The sequence below is a fragment of the Quercus robur genome, chromosome 3, assembly GCF_932294415.1.
Source record: "Quercus robur chromosome 3, dhQueRobu3.1, whole genome shotgun sequence".
Classification (NCBI taxonomy): Eukaryota; Viridiplantae; Streptophyta; class Magnoliopsida; order Fagales; family Fagaceae; genus Quercus; species Quercus robur.
The window spans coordinates 22,252,392-22,274,681 of NC_065536.1; the positions used below are offsets into that span (position 1 = coordinate 22,252,392).

The following is a 22,290-nucleotide window of genomic DNA, read 5'->3' on the forward strand; positions in this document are numbered from 1 at the left end:
AACGATATGGAGCAATCATCATAGAACGAATGTCATAAGTTGAAATTCTATCGTATTTATATAATAATAAAAAGTTGTTTAAATGGTTTTCTTAGAGGATTCACAGAGCAAGCTTGTGGAACCAAATGATATATATTCAAGTAAGAGCTCTAGGTTTTTTTTTTTTTGGCATATAACTTTTAAACGGACATCAACCACAAAATTTTGTTAGACAAATGTAACAGGATGTTTTTTTTTTTTTTTTGAGAATCAAATGTAACAGGATGTTCATAGTGGGTCTATGAACATCCTGTTACATTTGATTCTCAAAAAAAAAAAAAAAATGTAACAGGATGTTCATAGTGGGTCTAGCAATACTTTTTTATGGTGAAAAACAGAAGTGGGCCTTGCAAATACATCAATCTTCATGACTCATTTCTTGCGAACCCCATCAATTGGTTGCCCACTTTAATTGCCTACTATTTCTTCTTAAAAAAAAATTGCCTGCTAGTTTGTATTTTTGTAATGCCTACATACTCATGGACACATTTAACAATAAATAATATGTACTCAACCGTTTGAAATTGTTCGTGCCCCATTGGGTCGGACCACATCGGTTGGGTTGGTGGGGTTTAAAGGATTGGTGACTGGTCCTAAGGCCCTTAGCCTTGATGTGCAGTGTGCTTAACAAAAATAAGTTTGAAGCTTGACACACGCTTTGAAAGTCAGAAGAAGATTTTTTTCTTTTCTTTTTTTTTTTCTTTTTCATAAGAGAAGAATAGTTTATTTCCTTTTTTTAAGTACAAAAGAATTTTTCTTTTCCTTTTTAAAATTATTTTAGTTCATGCAGTGGCGACTCCAGGAAATTTTTTCAGGGTGTTCTTCGAGAAGCATAAATTACAAAATCTAATAAAAAGAAAATTTTATATATTGACGACAACAACAACAACAACAATAAAAAAAATATGCAAATGCATAAAGTTTTACAACATAAAACTTGTGGAGTTCAATTGTGGTTGTTGTTAGTGTTGCTGAACAGGGCGTAACAAGGAACACGTACTTGGGGGGGCCAAATTGCAATATTGATAGAAAAATCATAATTTATAAATAAAAAATTATCAACTTTGATATATTGTCATATTTTTAAATATTAATGGAAGTACAAAAGGCAGTCTATTTTACAATACACATACAAAAATTTGTATACTATTATTTTAAGCACCATCAACCCATCATTATCCATAATATTGAAAATTTTCTTATTTTTTAATGAATTATTCAGCTCCTAATTTCAAATTAAAAAAAAAAATGATGATATGGAAAGAGATATAATATATTATCATATAGCAATACAACAAATTGAACAACTTAATAAACAAAGCATATTCATAAAACTAAATGACCATTATCATATATATAAAAAGCATAAATCTAAATACCCATATGATGTTGAAGAAACAAACAAACCAGACACAAGAAGAAGCTAGAACTGAAAGCAAATATGGATAGTTTTTTTTTTTAGATGAAAGGAGTTTATTTGATTTCTACCCTTGTTGAGAAGAGAGTTAATGTGTTTAGAGCAATCAACAATGAGACTAAAGAAACGTAAGGCACTGTGGGCTTGTATCAGCAGGAGAAAAAGTAGTAGGGATTACTTCTATTTTCTTTGAGAATCATGTAGGTTGCTTCTTGAGATTGAGAATGATGAAAAAAAAAAGTAAATTTTTGTTTGAAAATGAGTGGTAAAAGACGGTATTTTGAGGGTGTGGATTATTGTCTATTGGATATTTGGATTGACAACAAATCATTTGGACAATTGGGAGAGCTAACTAGTATTTTATTTGAGGACTTTGGGTTATCTATTGGACTAAGTAGAGATCCTAGAAAGAATTGGGGGCCGGTCATTATTTTCTAGGGGGCATAGCCTTTTACTTAAAGCAAAAATTAAAAGAATTGAAAGACTCTAATATATTGTTAAGTTGCTCAAATTATGAATCAAAATTTAATTTTATTGACATAAAAAAAAATTCAGGGTGTTCCTAAAATTTTTTTTAAAGGTAGATAAATATAAAATTTTAAATTATTATGTATAAATTTTTTCTTTTTTTCAAGTCAGGGTGGTCCTAGGACCACCCTGACCATAAGGTGGCGCCGCCCCTGAGTTCATGGCACCTTTATTGAATCTTATCCCTTACTGTTCTTTTCTTTTTCAAAATCCTTACTACATAGTTCCCTTTATTATATCCCTTATTCCCATACTTTTTTTTTTCAGAAGAGTAAGATTACACGTTGATGCTTTGCATCCATCATTTTAATCATTTACTATAAAATATTGTAAAGAGTAATATGAGGGACATAAAAAAAAGTCCACAACTTTTACCACAATAACTTGTCATGCATTGGCATGGATTTCCCTACACTGGCGCCATGGATAACAGAGGACACGTAGAACTTCCACAAAATATATAAGAACAACAAAATCTGCATCACAGCTTTTTTCTTAGTGCATAGGCAGGAGCTACTAATATAATTCACGAACTATAAATTACAAGTATATAAGATTAAATATATAAAGTCAAGAAAGAACACAGCGTAACTAAATGATTAAAGTAACGTACGTATAAGAATATTCCAAGTCTAAGAGTTGAAATATAATAAGCAAAGTATCAAGGATATGTACAGATTAATACGGAGAAGCCAATATGTGTCTTAGACCTCAAGCATAAAAGCAAAAGTCACGAGTTCATAATAAATAAATAAAAATTGTAAACTTCGAATATTCCAAAGGAAATGTCTAGAGAAGGAAAAGTAGAAAGCTTGGTCTTTAAAGTTCTACTTACTTTGATAAGACACAACCAATCAGTGAAGCAAAAAATCACCATGGTTAATTATCAAAATTCACGGAGTCTCAACTCAAAGAAATTAAACATAGTGGAGTTGGTACGAATTTCTTTGATCTCACAATTACAATATCCTATAAAAACAAATTAAAATTAAAGTCTATTATCGATAATAATTCTATTAATTTAATTGCTTTCATATTGTTGATTTAAAATTTTTCATTATGGATATTAATAAATCGTTTGTGGATTTAAGAACTCACATTTAGTTAAAACGATATCTACTCAATAACAATAATAATTAGCTAGTTCGTGAGAATCACTTTGGGACTACGTCACAGAAATATTACAAGAGTACAAGACCCAAACAAACAATAGTGGGAATCACTTTTTATTTGCTAAATTCTTTTCTTTATCATTTCTCCCTTATAATATATATCCTTAACTTGGATTCTTTGTTTTATTATATTCATTGCTTGTACTTCCCAGATACTTAACTATGGCAACGGCCTGCCGGGTACCGGGTACGTCCATAAATTTGAACTGTGTGTCTTAGAGAATAGAGAGTACAGACAATCATAAGGAAAGTTGTGACGGCGAGCTAGCTAGCGATTGATTATATCACCCACCACTCTGCAGGTACAAGCTCTCATTTTCTATTTTCTTTTTTTAATATTTAGTATTGTTTAATAGAAGTTTCTAACAGCATCAGCCACCTAGTTTTGTCAGAAAACTGTGATATGATTTTCGTAGTAGAAGTAGCAAGTTAGAAGGGTTATAGTTTATGTTTGGCAGGTTATGTTTGTGTGGGGGTCAAGATAAGGGTAGTAGATTACAATATCAGCCAATCCAAATCCCTCGATTAACCTCTTTACCGTAACATGACCTTTTTACTTAATAGGTTGATATGATATGACTCAGGTAACCTGCTTGATAAATAAATGCCGTATTAGGTTGATATAGATAACTCATTTTTTATTTTTTATAAATATATTGTATTGTGTTGGCATAAACATGACAAATTACCTACTTCAAAAAATATGATGAAAAATGATAAACATATCTTATATTTTGAAAACACAAATTCTAATTTACAATAACATCAATTAAAGTACAAATATTTTATTTCAATCTAATAAAATTCAATCAAATTTTAGAATATAAAATCTAAAAAATAATTAAAATAAGCTAAGAAGGGTTTTCATTTTTTTTTTTTTTTTTGGGAGTGAAAATGGTCATGGTTTTTAAATCCGGACCAGACCGTACGGTCCGACCGGATTAACCGTGAACCGTCCATCAAAACGGTTTTTTATACATGAAAACCGGGCATATAGAAAATATAAGAGAACCGCTTGAACCGAGGTCTGACCTGAAAAACCGTTCAAACCGTAGGCCGGTCCAACCGTAAGACATCAGTGAAATTTGATTTTCCGATCTGAAATTCTGGCATGGATCTGAAGTGAAAAAAGATAAGAATAAAAAGAAAGAGAGAAAGTGATAAAGAAGATCCGAAGATAAAGCAAGAAATTTAGGAAGCACCGATTTATGGCATGATGAGATTAAAAAAAAAAATAGATGAGCGCAGTTGCAGACGTGACTTGTGAGGAGGAAGAAGAAGAGAGGACTGTAGGAGTACTGAACTGAAAGGCTAATGCTAGATAACCGTGTAAGAGCACTAGCATTGAAAAATGCTATCCTATACTATTATACCATCTCAAAAAGTCACTTTATTACTTATACCATCCCATTTTACAATACCTCCCACATCCTAAAACTCTATTCTTATTAAAATATTATTCTTTAATCTTTTTTTATTATTTCTTTTTAACCAATTTATTTTTTCAGTTCTACTTTCCTACGCTTTTCAACCGTTTCTTTTTTTTTTTTTTCCTCAGCCTCCCTCAACCTCTAGCACCAGCTCCTCTCACAGAACCACACAAACCCATCAACAGAGCCACACACCGAGCAACCCACAACCCACCACCGATCAACCCACCGAGCAACCCACAACCCAACAACTACACAAACACGACCCAAACCCCGGACCCAACCACCACCCACAACCCCTTTAAGCACCGGTCATAGCCAGGAAAAAAAAAAAAAAAAAAAAAACAGAGAACCAACACAGTGACCCACACACAGCCGCACACAAACCATCAAACCAAAGCCAACAACGGCCACCACACCCACCACCGATCCGAATCCACACCGCCGTTTTGAACATCAACCCACCACCGATCAACCCACTGATCAACCCACAACCCAACCACTACCCAAACACGACCCAAACCCCGGACCCAACCACCACCCACACCCCTTTAAGCACAAAAACCACAACCACAACCACAACCAAAAACACCGAACCCACGCCGGACCCAACCAAAAACCACAACCACAACCTAAAACACCGGACCCAAGCCAAAAATAACCAAAAATCAGCCCCAAAAAGACCGGTCACAGCCAAAAACCACAACCACCACACCCACGCCGTCACCCACGACCCAAACACCGGACCCACAACCCACCCACGACCCAACCAAGACCCAAACCCCGGACCCAACCACGACCCACAACCCCTTTAAGCACAAAAACCACAACAACAACCAAAAACCACAACCAAAAACACCTGACCCACGCCAAAAACAACCAAAAACCACAACCAAAAACACCGGTCACAGCCAAAAACCCACTCCGATCTCCGATCTCCGTGACCCACGCCATGACCCACTCCGATCTCCGTGACCCACAACTCACCTCAGCCATACCCACCACTTCTTTTAAGCCCCGGTCATAGCCAAAAAAAAAAAAAAAAAAGCAGATGAGAAGATGGATGATGTTTGGGTTTGAAAGAGGAAAGAGCAGATGAGCGGTGACCGGTGCTTGAAGAGCAGATGAGCCGATGAGAAAGAGAGAATGAAGAGAACGGAGCGGTGACCGGTGCTTGAGAGAATGAAGAGAACGGAGCGGTGAGAAAGAGAGAATGAAGAGAACGGAGAGAGCAGATGAGAAAGAGAGAATGAGGAGAGAGAAGATTACAGAATTTATGGGAGGAGAGAGAAATTTTGGGTTGATTAAAATATATATATTTTTTTTACAATTGTGCTACAGTACAATTCTAAAGATAGAATTGTACTGTAGCACAATGGTATAATTTTTTACCATTCCTGTGTTTAGCATCCTTTGATGCAGCACATTTTGAACCAAAAAATGCTAAAAAGGACCTAAATATGGCATTAGCATTTTTCAATGCTAGTGCTCGAGGAAATAAAGCTTCACATAGTAAAAGTAAAAAAGCATTGGGAATAGATAAATCAGAAATCACGTGGGTGGAGTCAGAATGGATGAGTGAAATTAAATTTGAAAAGGAACCTTCTGGTTCCTATTTTGCAAAATGCAAATAGTCAAATCCCACTTTACTAATTTATTTCCTATTTTTATGTGTGGCACTGTTTTATGCTCAACACTACTAGAACATACTCGGACTGGCTACACTAAGCCGAGGTGGCACTAAGCATGTCTATTTGTTTGAGCACAGCTGTAAACTTTTTTTTTTTTTTTTTTTTGGTAAGAACTTTTATCATGCTATATATATTTCTACCTTTCTCTCAAAAAAAAAAAAAGTTTATATTTGAGTTTTTTACTTTAGTCTTTTTTATTTAATAATAAATCTCATCATCTCTCCTCTTATTTGGACTTTTAAAAAAAAAAACGTTATAGTTAATTCATTAATTTATATAATTTAGGTATAATAAGAATAAATAATAAAATTTATTTTAAAGTTTGTTTCAATTTTTAAAAATATTTTAGTCAATTTTATTAATATTTATGGATTTAATACCTTTATTTTTATTTTTATTAATTATTAAATTAATTATGACATCATCACGGTTCGACCCCGGTTCAACCTCGGTTCGACCTTAAAAACCTTGAACCTCTCCCTTTTACGGTTCAATGAACGGTCCGGGTTTCAAAACCTTGAAAATGGTAGGTACCATAGAGTAACAATGAAAATTTTATCAATATAACCAAATTGATCATTTATCAATCTATCATAGCGAGTTGACCCATATTGACACAAACCCATTAATTTATCCTAAAAATTAACCTCCATAAAATTGTGTGGGGTTAATATTGTGTTTGTGGCAAGGAAGTTAATTTCGTACCGTACTGGCTGGTACCGCCGGAATTTGCCGTACCGGTGCTTAGGCCGGTTCAGAAATGCTCTTGTTTCATTTCGGTTTAAATACCGACTGTACCAAAGCCGTTTCGGACATACTGGGATAAATACCGGGTTTCGGCCGAAAAATAGATATCGGGCGAAACAATAAAAACTCAGAAAACCCCCAAATTTCAAGATCCACCTCCTCACTCTTACCTCGGTTTTCTCTCCTCTTCTTCGTATTTGTCTTTGCTACGCATTTCTTCTTCTTTTCCTTTGTTTTGCTAGCCTCTGTTTCTACAACCCCTTCATCTTCTTCAATTAACGTGTGTCTATCTCTTTTTAGTTTTGGTACACTCACTTGAAAGTAGAAAAGTAGTTAGTCAAGAAGCAAGTGACAAGACTTCAAAGCAAAATGTGTGGAGGTGAAAAAAAGAATAAAAAAAAAAATAAACTTATAATTTTAGACTAATGGGCTACAACTGTAAGCAAGATGTGTGGAGTAAAAAAAAGAATGAAAAAAAAAAATCCTAATGAGTTAGGACTTCCAGTAGTTGACTGGGTGAGTCAGTAACTTATTATAATTTTAAAAATAAAATTTTAAAAAATTCTACTTATAACTTCATTATTGTAACATGCATTTTTGTGTTTTGGTGAAACTAAAATAACTATATAACTTCACTGCTTCTAATGCTCCAACTCCACCAAAAAATATAAAAAGTTGCCAAAGTGATATATTGAGTTATCAGAAATATAACATTGCATATTGTATAAAATAGTAAAAAATAGCGGTAAACCCAAAACGATACACCGGTATTGATCGGTATCCGAAATATATCGTACCGTTGGCCAAACCGGTACAGCCTCCGGTACGATATTGACTTCCTTGGTTTGTGGGTCATTTGAAGCCTTGCCACCCAAGAAATGATGAGTCTCTTGCTATGATACCTATTACATATTTGATAGCAAGATGCCCATGTGTGAAAAGTTGCCCAATAGTGACCACTTTAATTATCTTTTTTTTTTTTTGGGTTAGACTTTAATCATCTTATACACCATTGTCCACTATCTATAGGACATAGTTCATTTCCAAATTGGTTTACAAAACTACATGAAAATTCAAATAATCATTCATATATATTTTTAGTCAAATTACCTATTTAATTAATCATGCATCTTGTTAATTAATTAATTTCATAAATAATTTTATTTAATACACGTTAATGTATTTATGAATTTCCATATAATTAGGGGTTAAATGAAATTAAATTCTCCAAATTAATGGCCTTAGAGGAAATCTTTGTCCATATATTAATTTTAATTCAGTAATTAACTCGATTATTCTAATTTGTACTCTTATATTATCATCTTATGTGATAAATATGAGTTGGATAACTTTAAAATTAAAGTTTTCTAATTGAAATCTAAGATCTTGAGCTCTACCATGTATATAATCAACATTGAAGACACCAAAAAGCACCTAGAAACCCTTCTCCATTTACCCAAAAAAATATTTTCGAACATTCCTCCACCAACCAAACACAAACCCTAGTTCATTGAATCATCCTACCATTCATGCTCTCCTTCAATCCATCAACAACAAGAAGCCAAGACAAAATTGTCTTTTATACTACTCTGCATAGTAAGAATAGTATATATAGAGGAGAAAAAGTTCTAAAAATAACATTTTGTTATTCCCTCGTATTGGAAATAAGGTTTGAAATTTGCCCAAATTAATTAACAAAATACAAAACAAATTAGAGATATAAGATGAGAGTGTAGAGAGATATAAACTTATTGATTTGAGTCGAGGCATGGAACTTAATCCACTGTCCTAAAGAAGCAATTTCGCCCCCACTAGAATGACTCCATCAAAGCAAATGGCTTAGGCGGTCGCTCTACAGGATACAACAGTAGCTTTGTTAGTGTGCACTCACAAATAGAACTTCAAACTTGTCATTGGATGCCCAATATAAAGATTGAAGAAAGATAGAGGAAAGTAAATATTAGATGAACTCTATTTTTTTCCTTCTACTTCTTACACGTTTGAAAGAGGAATGGCCTTTTGGTTATATAGAAGAGCCAATGGAATATTTTCATCAAAAGAGTTGACAAAACCCAACACAAATTTAAGAATCTATCATGATATAAGCACTCCATAATTATCCCTTTAATTTCCTTCAGCATCTACTGGTATTATAGGGATATTTGCTAGGGATTTGAATTGGTTAAGGCAAGATAGGTGAAAGTAAGAAAGGAAAGTGATGATATTATGGAGGGGCTGATTTTGTTTGTGAATAAAGAGAGAAGGCCATGGGTATGGGGTAAAGCTGATGGTGGGGTTGGTGAGTTTAATTCTCACCAATCACATCTACTAATTTTAGTCAATAGCAATCCAGGTGGCACTAGAAATTACCCACCATTTAATAAAATTAGTTTCCTTTTAAATTTGAAAAACATACCCAACAATCCCCCACTTGTTTTGAAATTTTCGTTATTTTATAGAGTAAGAAATGGGTAGTCACAAGATGAATTAGTGCTGATGTCTTGTGGACTTGAATCAACACTTGGTGTTTATATTTTAGAGTTTACAAATTCTTGGTGATACAAGATCTTAAACCAGATTCATAAACCGCTGAATATAAACACCTTTTTCTTGTAAATCCTTTGACAAGTTCTCAATTTGGCGCATTTCAGCCATGCACCTTACCTAGGTTTTCATGACTTCTCTAAAGAGTTTGCTCTCACTCTCATAGGAGGCAGCCCCACCTCCATACTCACATAGTTAAATTCATCAAGTGTGTACTATCACACACCACCCTTAAAGGCTATGAATTCATTAAAAGTTATAGAACTCAACCTCATTAGTTTGGTAGTGAGCACTATCTACACCATAGGGAGGGACAATGAGATCTCATTCTCACTGATAGTGCAATCTTGAATCTCTCCATAATGCCCATTGAACCTTTTAAACAAAGGTTAGGTTGTCATCATGGGTGATTCACTCAATGGGCTTAGGTCTCATCCCCCTCGATGTATCATAGACTATTTGTCTAGTTATCCCTTTTAGTAAGAGGATTTGCAAATTATTTTCTAACCACACAAACTCGATCCATGGCAATTACACCATTACTTATAAGTTGTCACACTATGTTGTGCCTTAGGCGCATATGCCTCTTCTTCCCATTATAAAGCTTAGTTTTTCCACACGTATTTATAGCTTGTAAATCAAAATACAATAATATGATGATAGTAGTATTTCAGCAAGTAGATTTCTCAACTTTAATACATGCCTTTTCTAAGGTAACAAACTCAAATTCCATAGTTGATCAAGCATCACAGGTTTGTTTAGAAAACATACAAAGTATAGCTCCCTTCCTAGAGTGAATACATAGCTACTAGTGGAGTGGGTCTTATCATCATTTGATATGCAATTTGTATCACAACAGTCTTCTAATATTATTGGACACCCTGTAGATGTAAGACCCAAGTTAATGGTGCCTTTTCATATATCTCAAGAGACGAGTCGGAGGCATTCAAATGTTCATAGGCAAGATATCTACAAGGTTTTACCAACATCATATGCAATGTTAGGATGTGTACAATTTATTAAAAATATCACACCACCAATAATTTAGCATGCTCAGATTGTGCAACGAAAGATTCCCAATTTTATTATTATTTTTCCTTTTATTCAAAGTTACATTTGTCCATATAAGGTTTTTTCATATCAAAGAATGAAAGGTCTTTAGTAATTTATATCAACTCTCAAAATAGCATGTCATCCACATATAGGCACATGAAAACATCACTATCACCAAAAAGTTTTTATTTTTTATTCATACATCTATCAAGTTTATTCACAACAGTTCTATCAAAAACCAAAGCTTTATTAAGCTTTTTATGCCATTGTTAAGAGCTTGTTGTAATATAAATTTTTTGCCTAAGCTGTCGAACTGTAAGCTGTGTCATTTCACCTCAAAACCAATTGGTGATGAGGAAGACACATTCAAATCTTTTATGGCATTCAACATCACGCCACGTGGGACTGTTTTTAGAGTGGTTGTAGGGAGTCAAATTGTGGTCCCCCCAACATAAGCCACTATGGGTGACTTCTAACAGTCCAAGACTCCTTTCAACCATATGAAAGTTTTTAACGTTTTTACACCTCTACACATATTTCACCTTTTAAGTACTCTTAATTAGTTAAGTTGGAGTTGAACTTATTTGTTTCATTCCACCATGCCAAATACCCAAAGACTCAACAATATAATCAAAGAAGTACTACTTGGCCATATAATCAAAAGAAGTACTAGCTTTATTCCATGTTCTCATAATTAGAATCAAGTACAAATAAGCAAAAGAAGTACTAGACTTATTTCATGTTCTCACAATCAGCATCAAGTACAAATAAGCCCCATGACAGAAATCTTGCCCAAATGACAAATGTGTGGCTCTACCACAACTTATTTCCAATCTTAATCTCAACTCTTATAACCCATCTAGAATTTAAGCACACTACATTTACTCATTTAAGCATAAGAAAGTCTACCGCTAAGCCTAATATTTCTGCTTTGGGGGGGGGGTTGTTGGCGGGGGCGCTTGTGTGCAGTTTCTTTCTTTTTTTCATCAAGTTTTTATGGGTTAAATATGCTTTTCCCTCAAGTTTGGTTACTCGATTGCATTTCCCCAAAACCCAATACTCGACTATTAACCTACTTTTTAAGGCAGATAAAACCCACTAGCGATCAAGCCACACATTGAAATTGCCTATGACCCTTTGGGTCGGGTGAGATCGGTTGGATTGGTTAGGATTAAAGGGTCAGTGACTAGTCTTGTGACCCCTAACCTTGATATCTTCAACATATATAATTTTGAGGCTTGAAAAGAACAATAACAAGCTTCTCAAAAAAAAAAAAAAAAAAGAATAATAATTTTGTTAATTTCGACCGCATCCTAATAATTTTATATTAATATAAACTTTAAGTTATCAACTATATCAATTGAAAGTTTTTCCATTAAATATGGTAGTCAAATCATAATGGAATAATTTGTAATTTACGTCAAAATATTTCTTTTATATATGGATTAATTGGTTTCAAAGTAAATATATATATAAGAAAAAAAATGCTTAATGATTACGGCTTCTATTCAGCCTCCAACAATAAAGTCCTAGCTTGGCTTCTTCTACCCCTATTTATCCGACGTCCATACTAATATGCCAAAAAGCTTTGCAGTCTCAATATGATATGGGCTTCGAGCAATTTAGGTTTGAGGAGTACCATGGAAAAAAAGTGATTTAATACAAACACCCATGCATCTTAGATTTTTTTAAAATTTTTTTTTGTATACATGCATCTTAGATTCTTAGTTTCATATCCAATATGTTAGTCATTGACAAATGTCACAAATCAATGCGCATAATTAATAGAGGCAATACATGCATGTAGGTTAACAGGAAGGTTACTTAGCGCAGAAGGATACTAATTTCTCCGTAATTTATACAAATCCTTTGTTCAGTTTTTTGTATTTTTTTTTTTATATTTTCCCAATTACAACTTGTTATCAATTTAAATTTATTTATTTATTTTAAACTCAATTAAGTTATTTGAAAAGAAAAGTCAAATAATTACAATGCAAATTATGATTAATAGAAGATAGAGTGAAACACAAAAAATGAAACAAAACATTTGCATTCGAAGATTAACTTCTATGAAAGTGGAGGCATTTTAAATTTTACTATTTTGTCTTTTTCCTAGTTGCACATATAAGTTGTGAACATGTCACATTAAACCCTAATATAAACCCTTAATATGATTTATAAGATTCATTCTTTTTCTGATTGCCAAGCCAAGGTCACGATTGAGATTCAAGAAGAAATTCGTAGCAATGGATGATATTTTGTTCAATGCTGCAATTTCTGCGAATGACAGATTCTTTGATGAAAATAGAGATGGGATTTTAAACCTCGAGCAGGGGACAAAGGGGAGGAACAGTACTATTCTTCATGTGGCAGCAAAATTTGGAAATGTACAGATCATGAAAAGGGTCCTCGATCTGAAGCCATCACTTTTGTATAAAACAAATTGCGAAGGCAACACTGCACTACATATTGCAGCAAGCTTAGGGCATTCGGACATGACAAAGCTGCTAATAATGTTTGCAAACAGCCAAGAAGTTGAAATGAGAATGGAGCTACTGAGGAAGCAAAATCATGAGAAGAGTACAGCACTGCATGAGGCTATAAAATATAATCATTACGCCATTGTGGAGTTGCTAATTCGGGAAGATCCAGGGTTGACTTTGTTTACAAATATTTATGGGGAATCCCCTCTCTTCCTAGCAGTGGATCGACGTTTCTACCAAATTGCTCTTCACATCATAAAAACCGTTGCAGATTGCGGATATGGGGGAAGGAAAGGGAAGAATGTCTTGCATTCTGCAGTCATTAATCTCGCAAAAAGTGGTAATTATCATCAACTATATCTCCAGATGTTTTCTATTGCTCTTTTTTCTTTTCTTTTTTTCTTTTTTTGGATGAGTTTTACTTAACTTAGCCAAAGAAGTTTGTGCTGATTGTACTTGTACAACAGACAACATAATGCGGAATTTTTTGTGCTCAACAATCCAGTGTTAGGTTCTAAAGATTTCGGATTAAATGTGTTTAGAATTCTATTTTGTATGTGTTGGCAAACCGAGAACAAAACATGTCTAGTTTATGTATTAGGCATTGCTCAAAGGTGCATGTTTCGAGCTTTAAGTTTAAGTTGATTGTAGAAAAGAAGAGTTAGAATTTGCTAAGTTCGATCCATCAAAAATTAGATTTGAATGATCAAAAATCGCAGAAATCATATTCTGCAGAATTTTTAAATAAGGCCCAGGCTCGCGAAAACGTTTAAGATTTCAATATAACTTGTCCACATATAAAAGGGAAATCCTAGCTATATTTTGGAGATCTTTGAAAGACTTGTGTGTTACTCTTTGTGAAATCTGAGAAGTATTGTACCTTCTAACTACACAAACATTTACTAGAGCAAGATCTGCAATCAAGCATTGGTAGAACCAAGTTGCTGCTACAAAGATCAACAAGTGAATGTGATCTGAAACCTTTGAGTGAGATCTCAAAGTCACAAGTGTGAGTGCTTGTATTGCAGTAAGTCCAAAAAGAGAGCGAGTCCGTGGATTTGAAACTTGCACATGGTCGTGTCAGTAAGTTACTACTTGAAGTAGCAATAGATTTAGGGTTAAATCTGATTGTAAAAACTTCGATTCTCTTACAATGAATTTGTTTTACCTTGAGGATTGCTAGGTCAAATCCTCCCCATGTTTTTACTTTGAAACGGTTTGTTTCATTGGTTTTCCTAGATCATCATATCGTAGTGTTATTTACTTTTCCGCTGCTATGCTTGATATGATTTATTATTGTTTAACCTAGATATAAATAATTAACCTAAGTTATCACTTGGACAATATATTAGGTTAAACAATCTGGTTTAAGGAGTCTAAATAAACAAACACTATGTTATCAATATACAAATTTGCATAGCATGACATTTTTTTTTTTTTAGAGAATCAACATGAAATCTTCTATTGAATAAGATGTATGCTTGTTGTTGAAGTATCTTTGAGAGGTTGTTTTCTCTATTATGATTTGTACGTATAATGTGATCTTTCAAGTTTGGCATTTCTGTTGCGCAAAAAAAAAAAAAAAAAAAAAAAAAAGTTTGTCATTTCTGAAACTCTTTTTAAATTGTGGGAAATAGCCCCAATCAGAGATCTTGATACTAATTAGCTTTTCATTATTAATTTATTTTTAAAGTTTATGGTCCCCGTTGGATAAACTAAATTCTTCTTTCTATTTATTTATTTTAGTGCTCCATGTCGAAATAACTATTACGTAATAATTATTAGAGAGTATTACTTAGCTACTCTGCTAGACACATTGGATAGGAGGTCTATAGTAGAGGACTGAAGAATATAAAGTGTAAAGTATTTGATAATTTAGGAACGAAAAAAGATTTGTTGATTGTTTAAGGATGAAAGCCAAATTCCATACGAACTTTCAAGACTGGCTAGGCCAATGCCTCTTATCTTATTTTGGGGGATGGTTTTGGGTAGTGACTAAGATGGGTTGTGTATAGGTGGCCCTGAGCAGGGTTTGGGTTAGGTGTACCCAAAGGTCCCAAATCACCCGAAAAATTTATTCATGGATACCCAATCCAAAACTCTATCATCGCCTAACCTGATTTCCACCCGAATTTCTTATTCACAGATACCCATACCCAACCCAACCTGAATTTTGTTTCGTTTTTTGCTTTTTTTTTTTTTTTTTTACTCTTTAATTATAAAAGTCTTCAACACCACCCCTTTTTAAAAAAAAAAAAAAAAAAAACCTTTTATATGCTCTTTTTTTTTTTTTTCATCTTGGTAATTAAAGTGTCAAATAAAAGTTTTTTTTTTTTTTTTTTTTTTAATTTCTAAGCTATAATCAGCAATTCTAATTAAAGTGTCAAACAAAATAATTAAACGTTCTAAATATGTACAAATGATCAAATAAGCTAAGGATTTTTTTTTTTTTTTTAAAGTACACGATTGACATAATCTTGCAAACTATAGGAAGGTTAACATGCAAAAACAAAATCAATTATTAATTAATAGGAAGATTGATGTAATATATTCTTATTTAACAAATAATTCTTAGGTACTTTTTTTTTTTTTTTTTTCATACAAGATAGAATTCTACTCTAACCTAATCTAAGTATATATGTGTGTGAAGCTCTCTCCTAGAGACTTGAACCATGACCCTTACCTCCCACAGCCCACAAGCACTTATACTTGTGGAGTGACTGAGAATTGTACTCCCTCTTCTCACATTCATGGTGAGATTCAATCATTAAATTCATGGTGAGGTCCACTATAAATGTGAGATGAGAGAATACCATTTCTTTTTCTTCATACTCTGGGTATACCTAAGAATTTCCCTTATTAACATATTTCCTTATATATAAATTCTTAGGAAAATTTTGAGAGAAAATTACCTCAATCAAGTATTTTATAGGAATCCACCCTCCTTTAAAAGTTACCATAGCTTTTGAGTAAAGTTGTAGTATTATTGATTTTCGGACTTGGGAGGCACATTAAGAGGCCACACTTTCTTCAACGTAGCTCCATCCACCCTTTCTAGAGAATGTTCCCACTTGGCTGTTGTTTCAGTCGGAGGGCTATCTGCTATGCTGTCTTTATTGGAAATAAAAAAATTTCCTACCACATGAGAGAATCTCTTGAAGCCATGTTATTCAAGGGTATGGCCAAGATTTCTTGCCAAGTTGGAGGGTCGAAAAGATCATAAAATTTTCCTTGATCCCATTGCATTGTGTCGACATCAAGAAGATCTCTAACCCGTATGAAAGGTGGGACTACACCAGTAACAACCTCAGGGGTGGTAGCCATTTGTGTTTCCCCTTGCTCAATATATCTTCCGTCTCCAACCCTCCACATTGAGCCCTCATGGATAACCTCCCTAGTAGACAACAAGCTTCGCCACACATGGGAGGAGTTGTTACCCAAAGCTGCCTCCATGAAAGAATAATCTATAAAATAAATTGTTTTGGATTTTTTTTCAAAATAACACTGAATTTCAAATAATTTCTTTAGTTAGCACATTTTCAAAACTATTTAGCAAATTAACATTTTGAGTGCAAGGGACTTGATTTTGTTGTGCTAAATTGAGTATGGTGAAATTGAGTTCCATGGAACTCGAGTTTTTAAGACTTGATTCCCCTAAAGCACTAGAGAGAGAAACAATGAAACATCATCAAACCAAATACCCAATCAAGAAAAACAACGAAACATCGTCATACCCAAAGACCCAGAGAAGAAAATGAAGGAATTAGAGGAAAACCTTTGGCTGGAGCTTCATCACTGCTACCGCCACCTCCTGGAACCTTTGTCGTCACTGCTTGGGTTCAGTCTGAGCTGAATGGTTTGGGTTAAGGAGATCTGGGTTCGCGGGGTTTACCTTCTTTGTGGTTTCTGTTTGATTTTGATCTCTTCAGTTTGTTCCTTCTTCATTCACCTAGAGGTTCACTGTCACCGCCTCCTAGAACCTTCGCCATCGCTGCTTGGGTTCTATCTGAGCTGAATGGTTTGGCTTAGGGAGATATAGGTTTGTAGGGTTTGCCTTCTTTGTGGTTCCTGTTTGGGTTTGATCTCTTCGGTTTGTTCCTTCTTCGTGGTTTGTTGTTTCTTAGTGTTTCTTGTTTGGTTTTCTTCTTCATTTTTCTTCTAGTTTGTGTTTCTTCTTTGTTCAGTCTGGGTTTCTTCCTTCTACACGAGTTTGTAATGCTCAAGTTCTGCGCATAGAACTCGAGTTCATTATACTCAATTTAGCACATCAAAATCAAGCCCCTTGTGCTCGAGATGTTAGTTTGCTAAATAATTTTGAAAATGTGCTAACTAAATTGTTTGAATTTTAGTGTTATTTTGGGAAAAAAAAAATATATATATATCCCCTTGTTTTATACACCCTGTAAAATAAGTAGTTTGTATTATGGATCAATCTCTAGTTCATTCCTCCTTTATTTTTTGGGTATAGAGTTTGCTCCAATTTACCCAACGAATCTTCTTTTCATAAGTCTGGCTCCACCAATACATAGCAAGCATGGAGTTATGTTGTCACAAAAGTTCTTAGGGATTTTGAAGATACCCATAGTATAGGTAAGAATTGCATGTGCAGTATTTTTAATCAAGATATTTCGTCCCACCTTGGATATAAAGTTATAAACTTCTCCTTCCAGCCCAATACTCTCTTGACTATTTTTTCCTATAGACCTTTGAAAGTATTCACTTTAGATCTACCCATAACCATTAGTAAACCAAGCTACTTCTCACAATCAATCTTGACTTAAGTCCCTAGCATATTTTGGATAGCCCCCCCTAATATATACCCATGCGTTTAACTGAAGAATAAATATGTTTTTTCTTTATTAATTGCTTGGCCTGAAGCAAGCCTCATAGACCCCTAAAATGTTAAGTTTTGGCACTCCTCAATAGTTGCCTAGCAAAACAATAGACTATCATCTGCAAATAAAAAATGGAAAATACGAACTCCATCCCTACTAGATGAAATACCTTTGTAAATTTTTGTGTTCCTTTGCCTTCCCTAACATTGCAGAAAGACCTTCTGCTCAAATAAGGAATAAATAAGGTGATAGTGGAGCACTTTGTTTTATCCCTCAGGACGGATTAATTAAACCTCTCGTCTCACCGTTAATCATCACTAAATAAGAGGTAGGCCAAACAGTTTCCATGGCCAAGTTTACCCATCTCTCTTCTCCAGAACCATTCAAAATTCAACTTAAATTGAATTATTGATGGAGCACAAATTGCAGCTAACTTCTCCTCCTATACTTTTGCTTGCTCACGTATCATAATGACAACAATACTTTCCATCCAAGTGAAGATTAGACTTATGATAGGAGGGATTTGATTTCACAAATAAGGGCACGTTTAGTAGACTGTAATAGTCACTGTAATGTAATAGTTATTCCTATGATTTAGCTATTCAATAGTTTGGTTATGTTTTTCTTACAGGGAATGATCATTCCTTATGAATAGTTATTCTTTTAAATGAGGAATAACTATTCATTTCTAAAAGAGTTGTAATAGCTATTCCTTAGTAGATGTAATAATTTCTAACATTAATATATTTCCAAATAAATAAACTTTTCATATCCAACTAACAATTATGGAAATAAAAAATCATAAAAAAATAACTCATCTCTCTAAAATTTAAAATATATTATTTTCTAGGAAATATAATTGTATGAATGAGATATTTCCTAAAATAGATCATAAATTTTATTTTAATGTTACAACTCACAACCAAACTAATGAATAGGTTTAGTTATTCAATTACAACATATTTTATTCCCGGTAATAAAGATTACCATTCCTGTTGTAATCCACATTCAGTGTACCAAACATACCCTAAAGAATAACTCTTACAACAAAAGAAAAAATTGGGTATGGAGGAAAACCCGCCCCGCTCCCCTGATAACTCATGAAAAATTACTATACAAAAAAATAAAAAATTGTTCCTTATTAAGGGTTGGGTTTGGGTAATACCCGAACCCAACTTTTCAAAATCTGGTATGGAGGAAAACCCGCCCCACTCCCCTGATATCCGAACGGAGTGGATAAAACTCATCCCATTCGAATAGGGTTGAGTTGGGTTCTCGCATACTTGCTTAGTTTGGCCATCTCTAGTTGTGTTCTCTCCTCCATCACAATAAGGTCCATAATTTTGTGGGCCAATTAGAAATCCAACCCAAGTTAAACGTCAATTGGTTCAGCAACAACAACAACAACAAAAAAACAAAACAAAACCTTACGTGAGCATCGAATTATCATTGGTAATCAATTTCCCATAATAAATCAATGTTTTAGTTTTTGTAAACCAATTAATACTTCACACGGTATATTGTCAACATTAGCTACTTAATTACCTATAGAGTTAGAAACTAAAAAAAATCTCTCTTAGCTCCAAAATCAAACTTTGAAAGTAGATCTCATATTTCCTATACAATGCATTGTCTTACTCAATGTAAATTAAAACATTTTTTTATATAAAAATTCTCTCTTTTTGGTTAAATTCTATGCCTATAGAATGGAATTTGATTTTCTACATGAAATCAGTCTTTGAATAGCTAATATTTAATTATTAATTTATGTGTTGAATATGTCTTTACTTGGGTAGATTAAGATTTTCGGATAATTTTATTGATAAGTGAAGTTGATGTATAATTTTGATAAAATAATAGATTATATTACTTTGATAAATGCAATGTGCACCACACTTTCGGATAACTCAAAACAACATAATTCTCTCTCCTTGTAGATTTTGTGCACAAGATGTTGGAAAAATTTCCACATGCAATTCTGGAAACGGATGACTCTGGCAGAATTCCTCTTCATTATGCTGCACATATTGGCAATGTAGACGTTGTCGAACTATTTTTGCAAAAGAATGACTCCGTTGCATACAAAACTGACAAAGAAGGTTTGTCTGCTCTTCACAGTTCGGCTAAGAAAGGAAATGGAGGCGTAATGAGAGCAATCATTAAAAGATGCCCATATGCTTGTGAATTGTTGGACGTCAAGAAAAGTAGGACGGTTCTTCATGTTGCCGTGGAAAGCGGAAGCGTAATTGCGGTGAATATATTACTCAAGGAATTAGCTTTTGGGGATCTCATAAATGAGAAAGATAAAGATGGAAACACGGCTTTTCATCTAGCTGCAATCAATAGGCATTATACAATATTAGCGATGCTTGCACGTGACAGGAGAGTGGACAAGTTGGCTATGAACGAGGAAGGGATGATCACTGCTGACATTGTTCAATTAGATAACCAGCTTTTGCGGTTAGAAAAGGTAATACCTCCTAAAATTATGCATAGTGAATATATATAGATTAAAGTATATATATTTTGGGTATAGTTTTTGCCCAGTACTCCGTACTCCGGTCGGTGTATCAAGCTGTGATTATTTGCAGTGTTCCTACGGCATTTGTGCACATGCAACTCCAAACTCTTAATAAGTTATACCAATTAAAAACTTCTTATGCAGAAGGCCACTCTAGCTTCTGAAATCAAGAATTTCACGTTTTGTAGTGATTAGTTAGTAACATTTTCGTCTAAATCGCTTGCAGGTACTAATTATGGGAATCTGGAATTTGAAACAAGTGGATGGCGTCCAGACTACGAAAGAAGAGCGGATTATCAAGATCGAAGGCGCATCAGATGACCAGAATATTTCCAAAGGAAAGGAGGCAGAAGGCGCATCAGATGACCAGGATATTTCGAAATTCAGTTTAACGTCAATAACGATCATTACAACTGTCACATTTGCAGCAGCTTTGCAAGTGCCAGGCGGATATGACGACAAAACGGGCACCGCAATTTTACAAAACAACATATTCTTTAAAATTTTTCTGGCGTTTGATTCAATCTCCTTTATTGCCTCAGCTGCAGTAATGATGATCCACTTTATGAATTCAATGTCGAAGACATCTCCTAAGAACAAGCCCAAAAAAATGAGCGGACCAATTAACCGCTCTCTAGGGCCTTTAACTTATTGTTGCATTTACTTTATGTTCTTTGCCTATGTGATGAGCATGGCAGCAATCATGACCGGACTCGAAGCTAAAGGGCCGCCAACTGCCCTCCCCTAAAAAGTTGAATGTCAAAGCTGATTTATTCATCCATTATGAAAATTTGTATACAAACAATAAAATTTGGAAATAAATTAGAGTGTATCTAATTGTTAAATTATTTCTTTCATTTATTTGTGAATTTTAACTTTAGAAAAAAAAAAAAAATCAGAAAACCGTTTATTCATGTAATAATAAAAATCCTTAATATAGAATATAATGATTATGTTATATATTTATGAGTTTTTAAAATATTAAATATCTCTTAGTATATGTATGTATGTATGTTTGGTGCAAATTTATTTAGTATATTCAAATTTTAGTTTATACAGAAATAGCCAGTCCAGTGGGAATTCAAAAAATGTTGTGTTTGTGACATTATTCTTTCAATAATGAGCTTGTTGATAACCCTTCAACGCCCTTCTTAGTTGGAATAGAACTACCTAAAGATCAAGGGGTGCCATGGCACCCCAAGAATTTTTTTTTAAAATAACTTTAATATTTTATATATTTTATGATGGTTTTGAATTTGAATACAAAAAAATTCATCTTGGCCCCAAACAAAATTCTTACCATCTTTAAATAACAAAATTAGCGTGATCAACCAAATAAGAAATTAGCCCAAACAATAACAAAAATAAATACCCTTAAAAAAACTTCTATAGTAGCAATTCATAATTTCTCTAAACTCTAAAGAGGTGTTTGGTACATGCACTTAAACAACAGTTTTCAGTTTTTAAACAACATTATACGTATTTTCACACACTTTTTCACCCACACGTATTTCCAAAAAATATAAATAACGTTACTAAAACAATATTACCAAATGGACCCTAACTCACTCTTGTTTTCTTTTTAAACTCTCTCTCTCTCTCTCTCTCTCTCTCTCTCTCTCTCTTGTCTGAGCTCACCCACTAAGCTAGTTAACTTTATTTTAGGATTTTTGTTTTTTGTTTGTTTTGATTAATTTTAATCACATGTTTAGGTCTCGTCAAGTCTAGTTTTCACATGTTTAGGTTTAGGATTAGTAGAATAACATGTTTCACATGCTTTAATTGTTGAATTGATAATATGGGTTTATATCATGGTTGAGTCACATGAAC

At 33.8% G+C, this 22,290-nt stretch overlaps 1 protein-coding gene across 1 annotated transcript; it reads left to right on the forward strand.

The window, feature by feature from the left end:
• The first annotated feature begins 3,357 nt into the window (after positions 1–3,357).
• On the forward strand, positions 3,358–21,326 carry LOC126717490 (ankyrin repeat-containing protein At5g02620-like). Its single transcript, XM_050419238.1, has 4 exons — positions 3,358–3,458; positions 12,834–13,444; positions 19,877–20,409; positions 20,687–21,326. The coding sequence occupies exons 2-4, from the start codon at positions 12,868–12,870 to the stop codon at positions 21,206–21,208; spliced, it is 1,632 nt and encodes a 543-aa protein (XP_050275195.1). The 5' UTR covers positions 3,358–3,458; positions 12,834–12,867; the 3' UTR covers positions 21,209–21,326.
• The last annotated feature ends 964 nt before the right edge of the window (positions 21,327–22,290 follow it).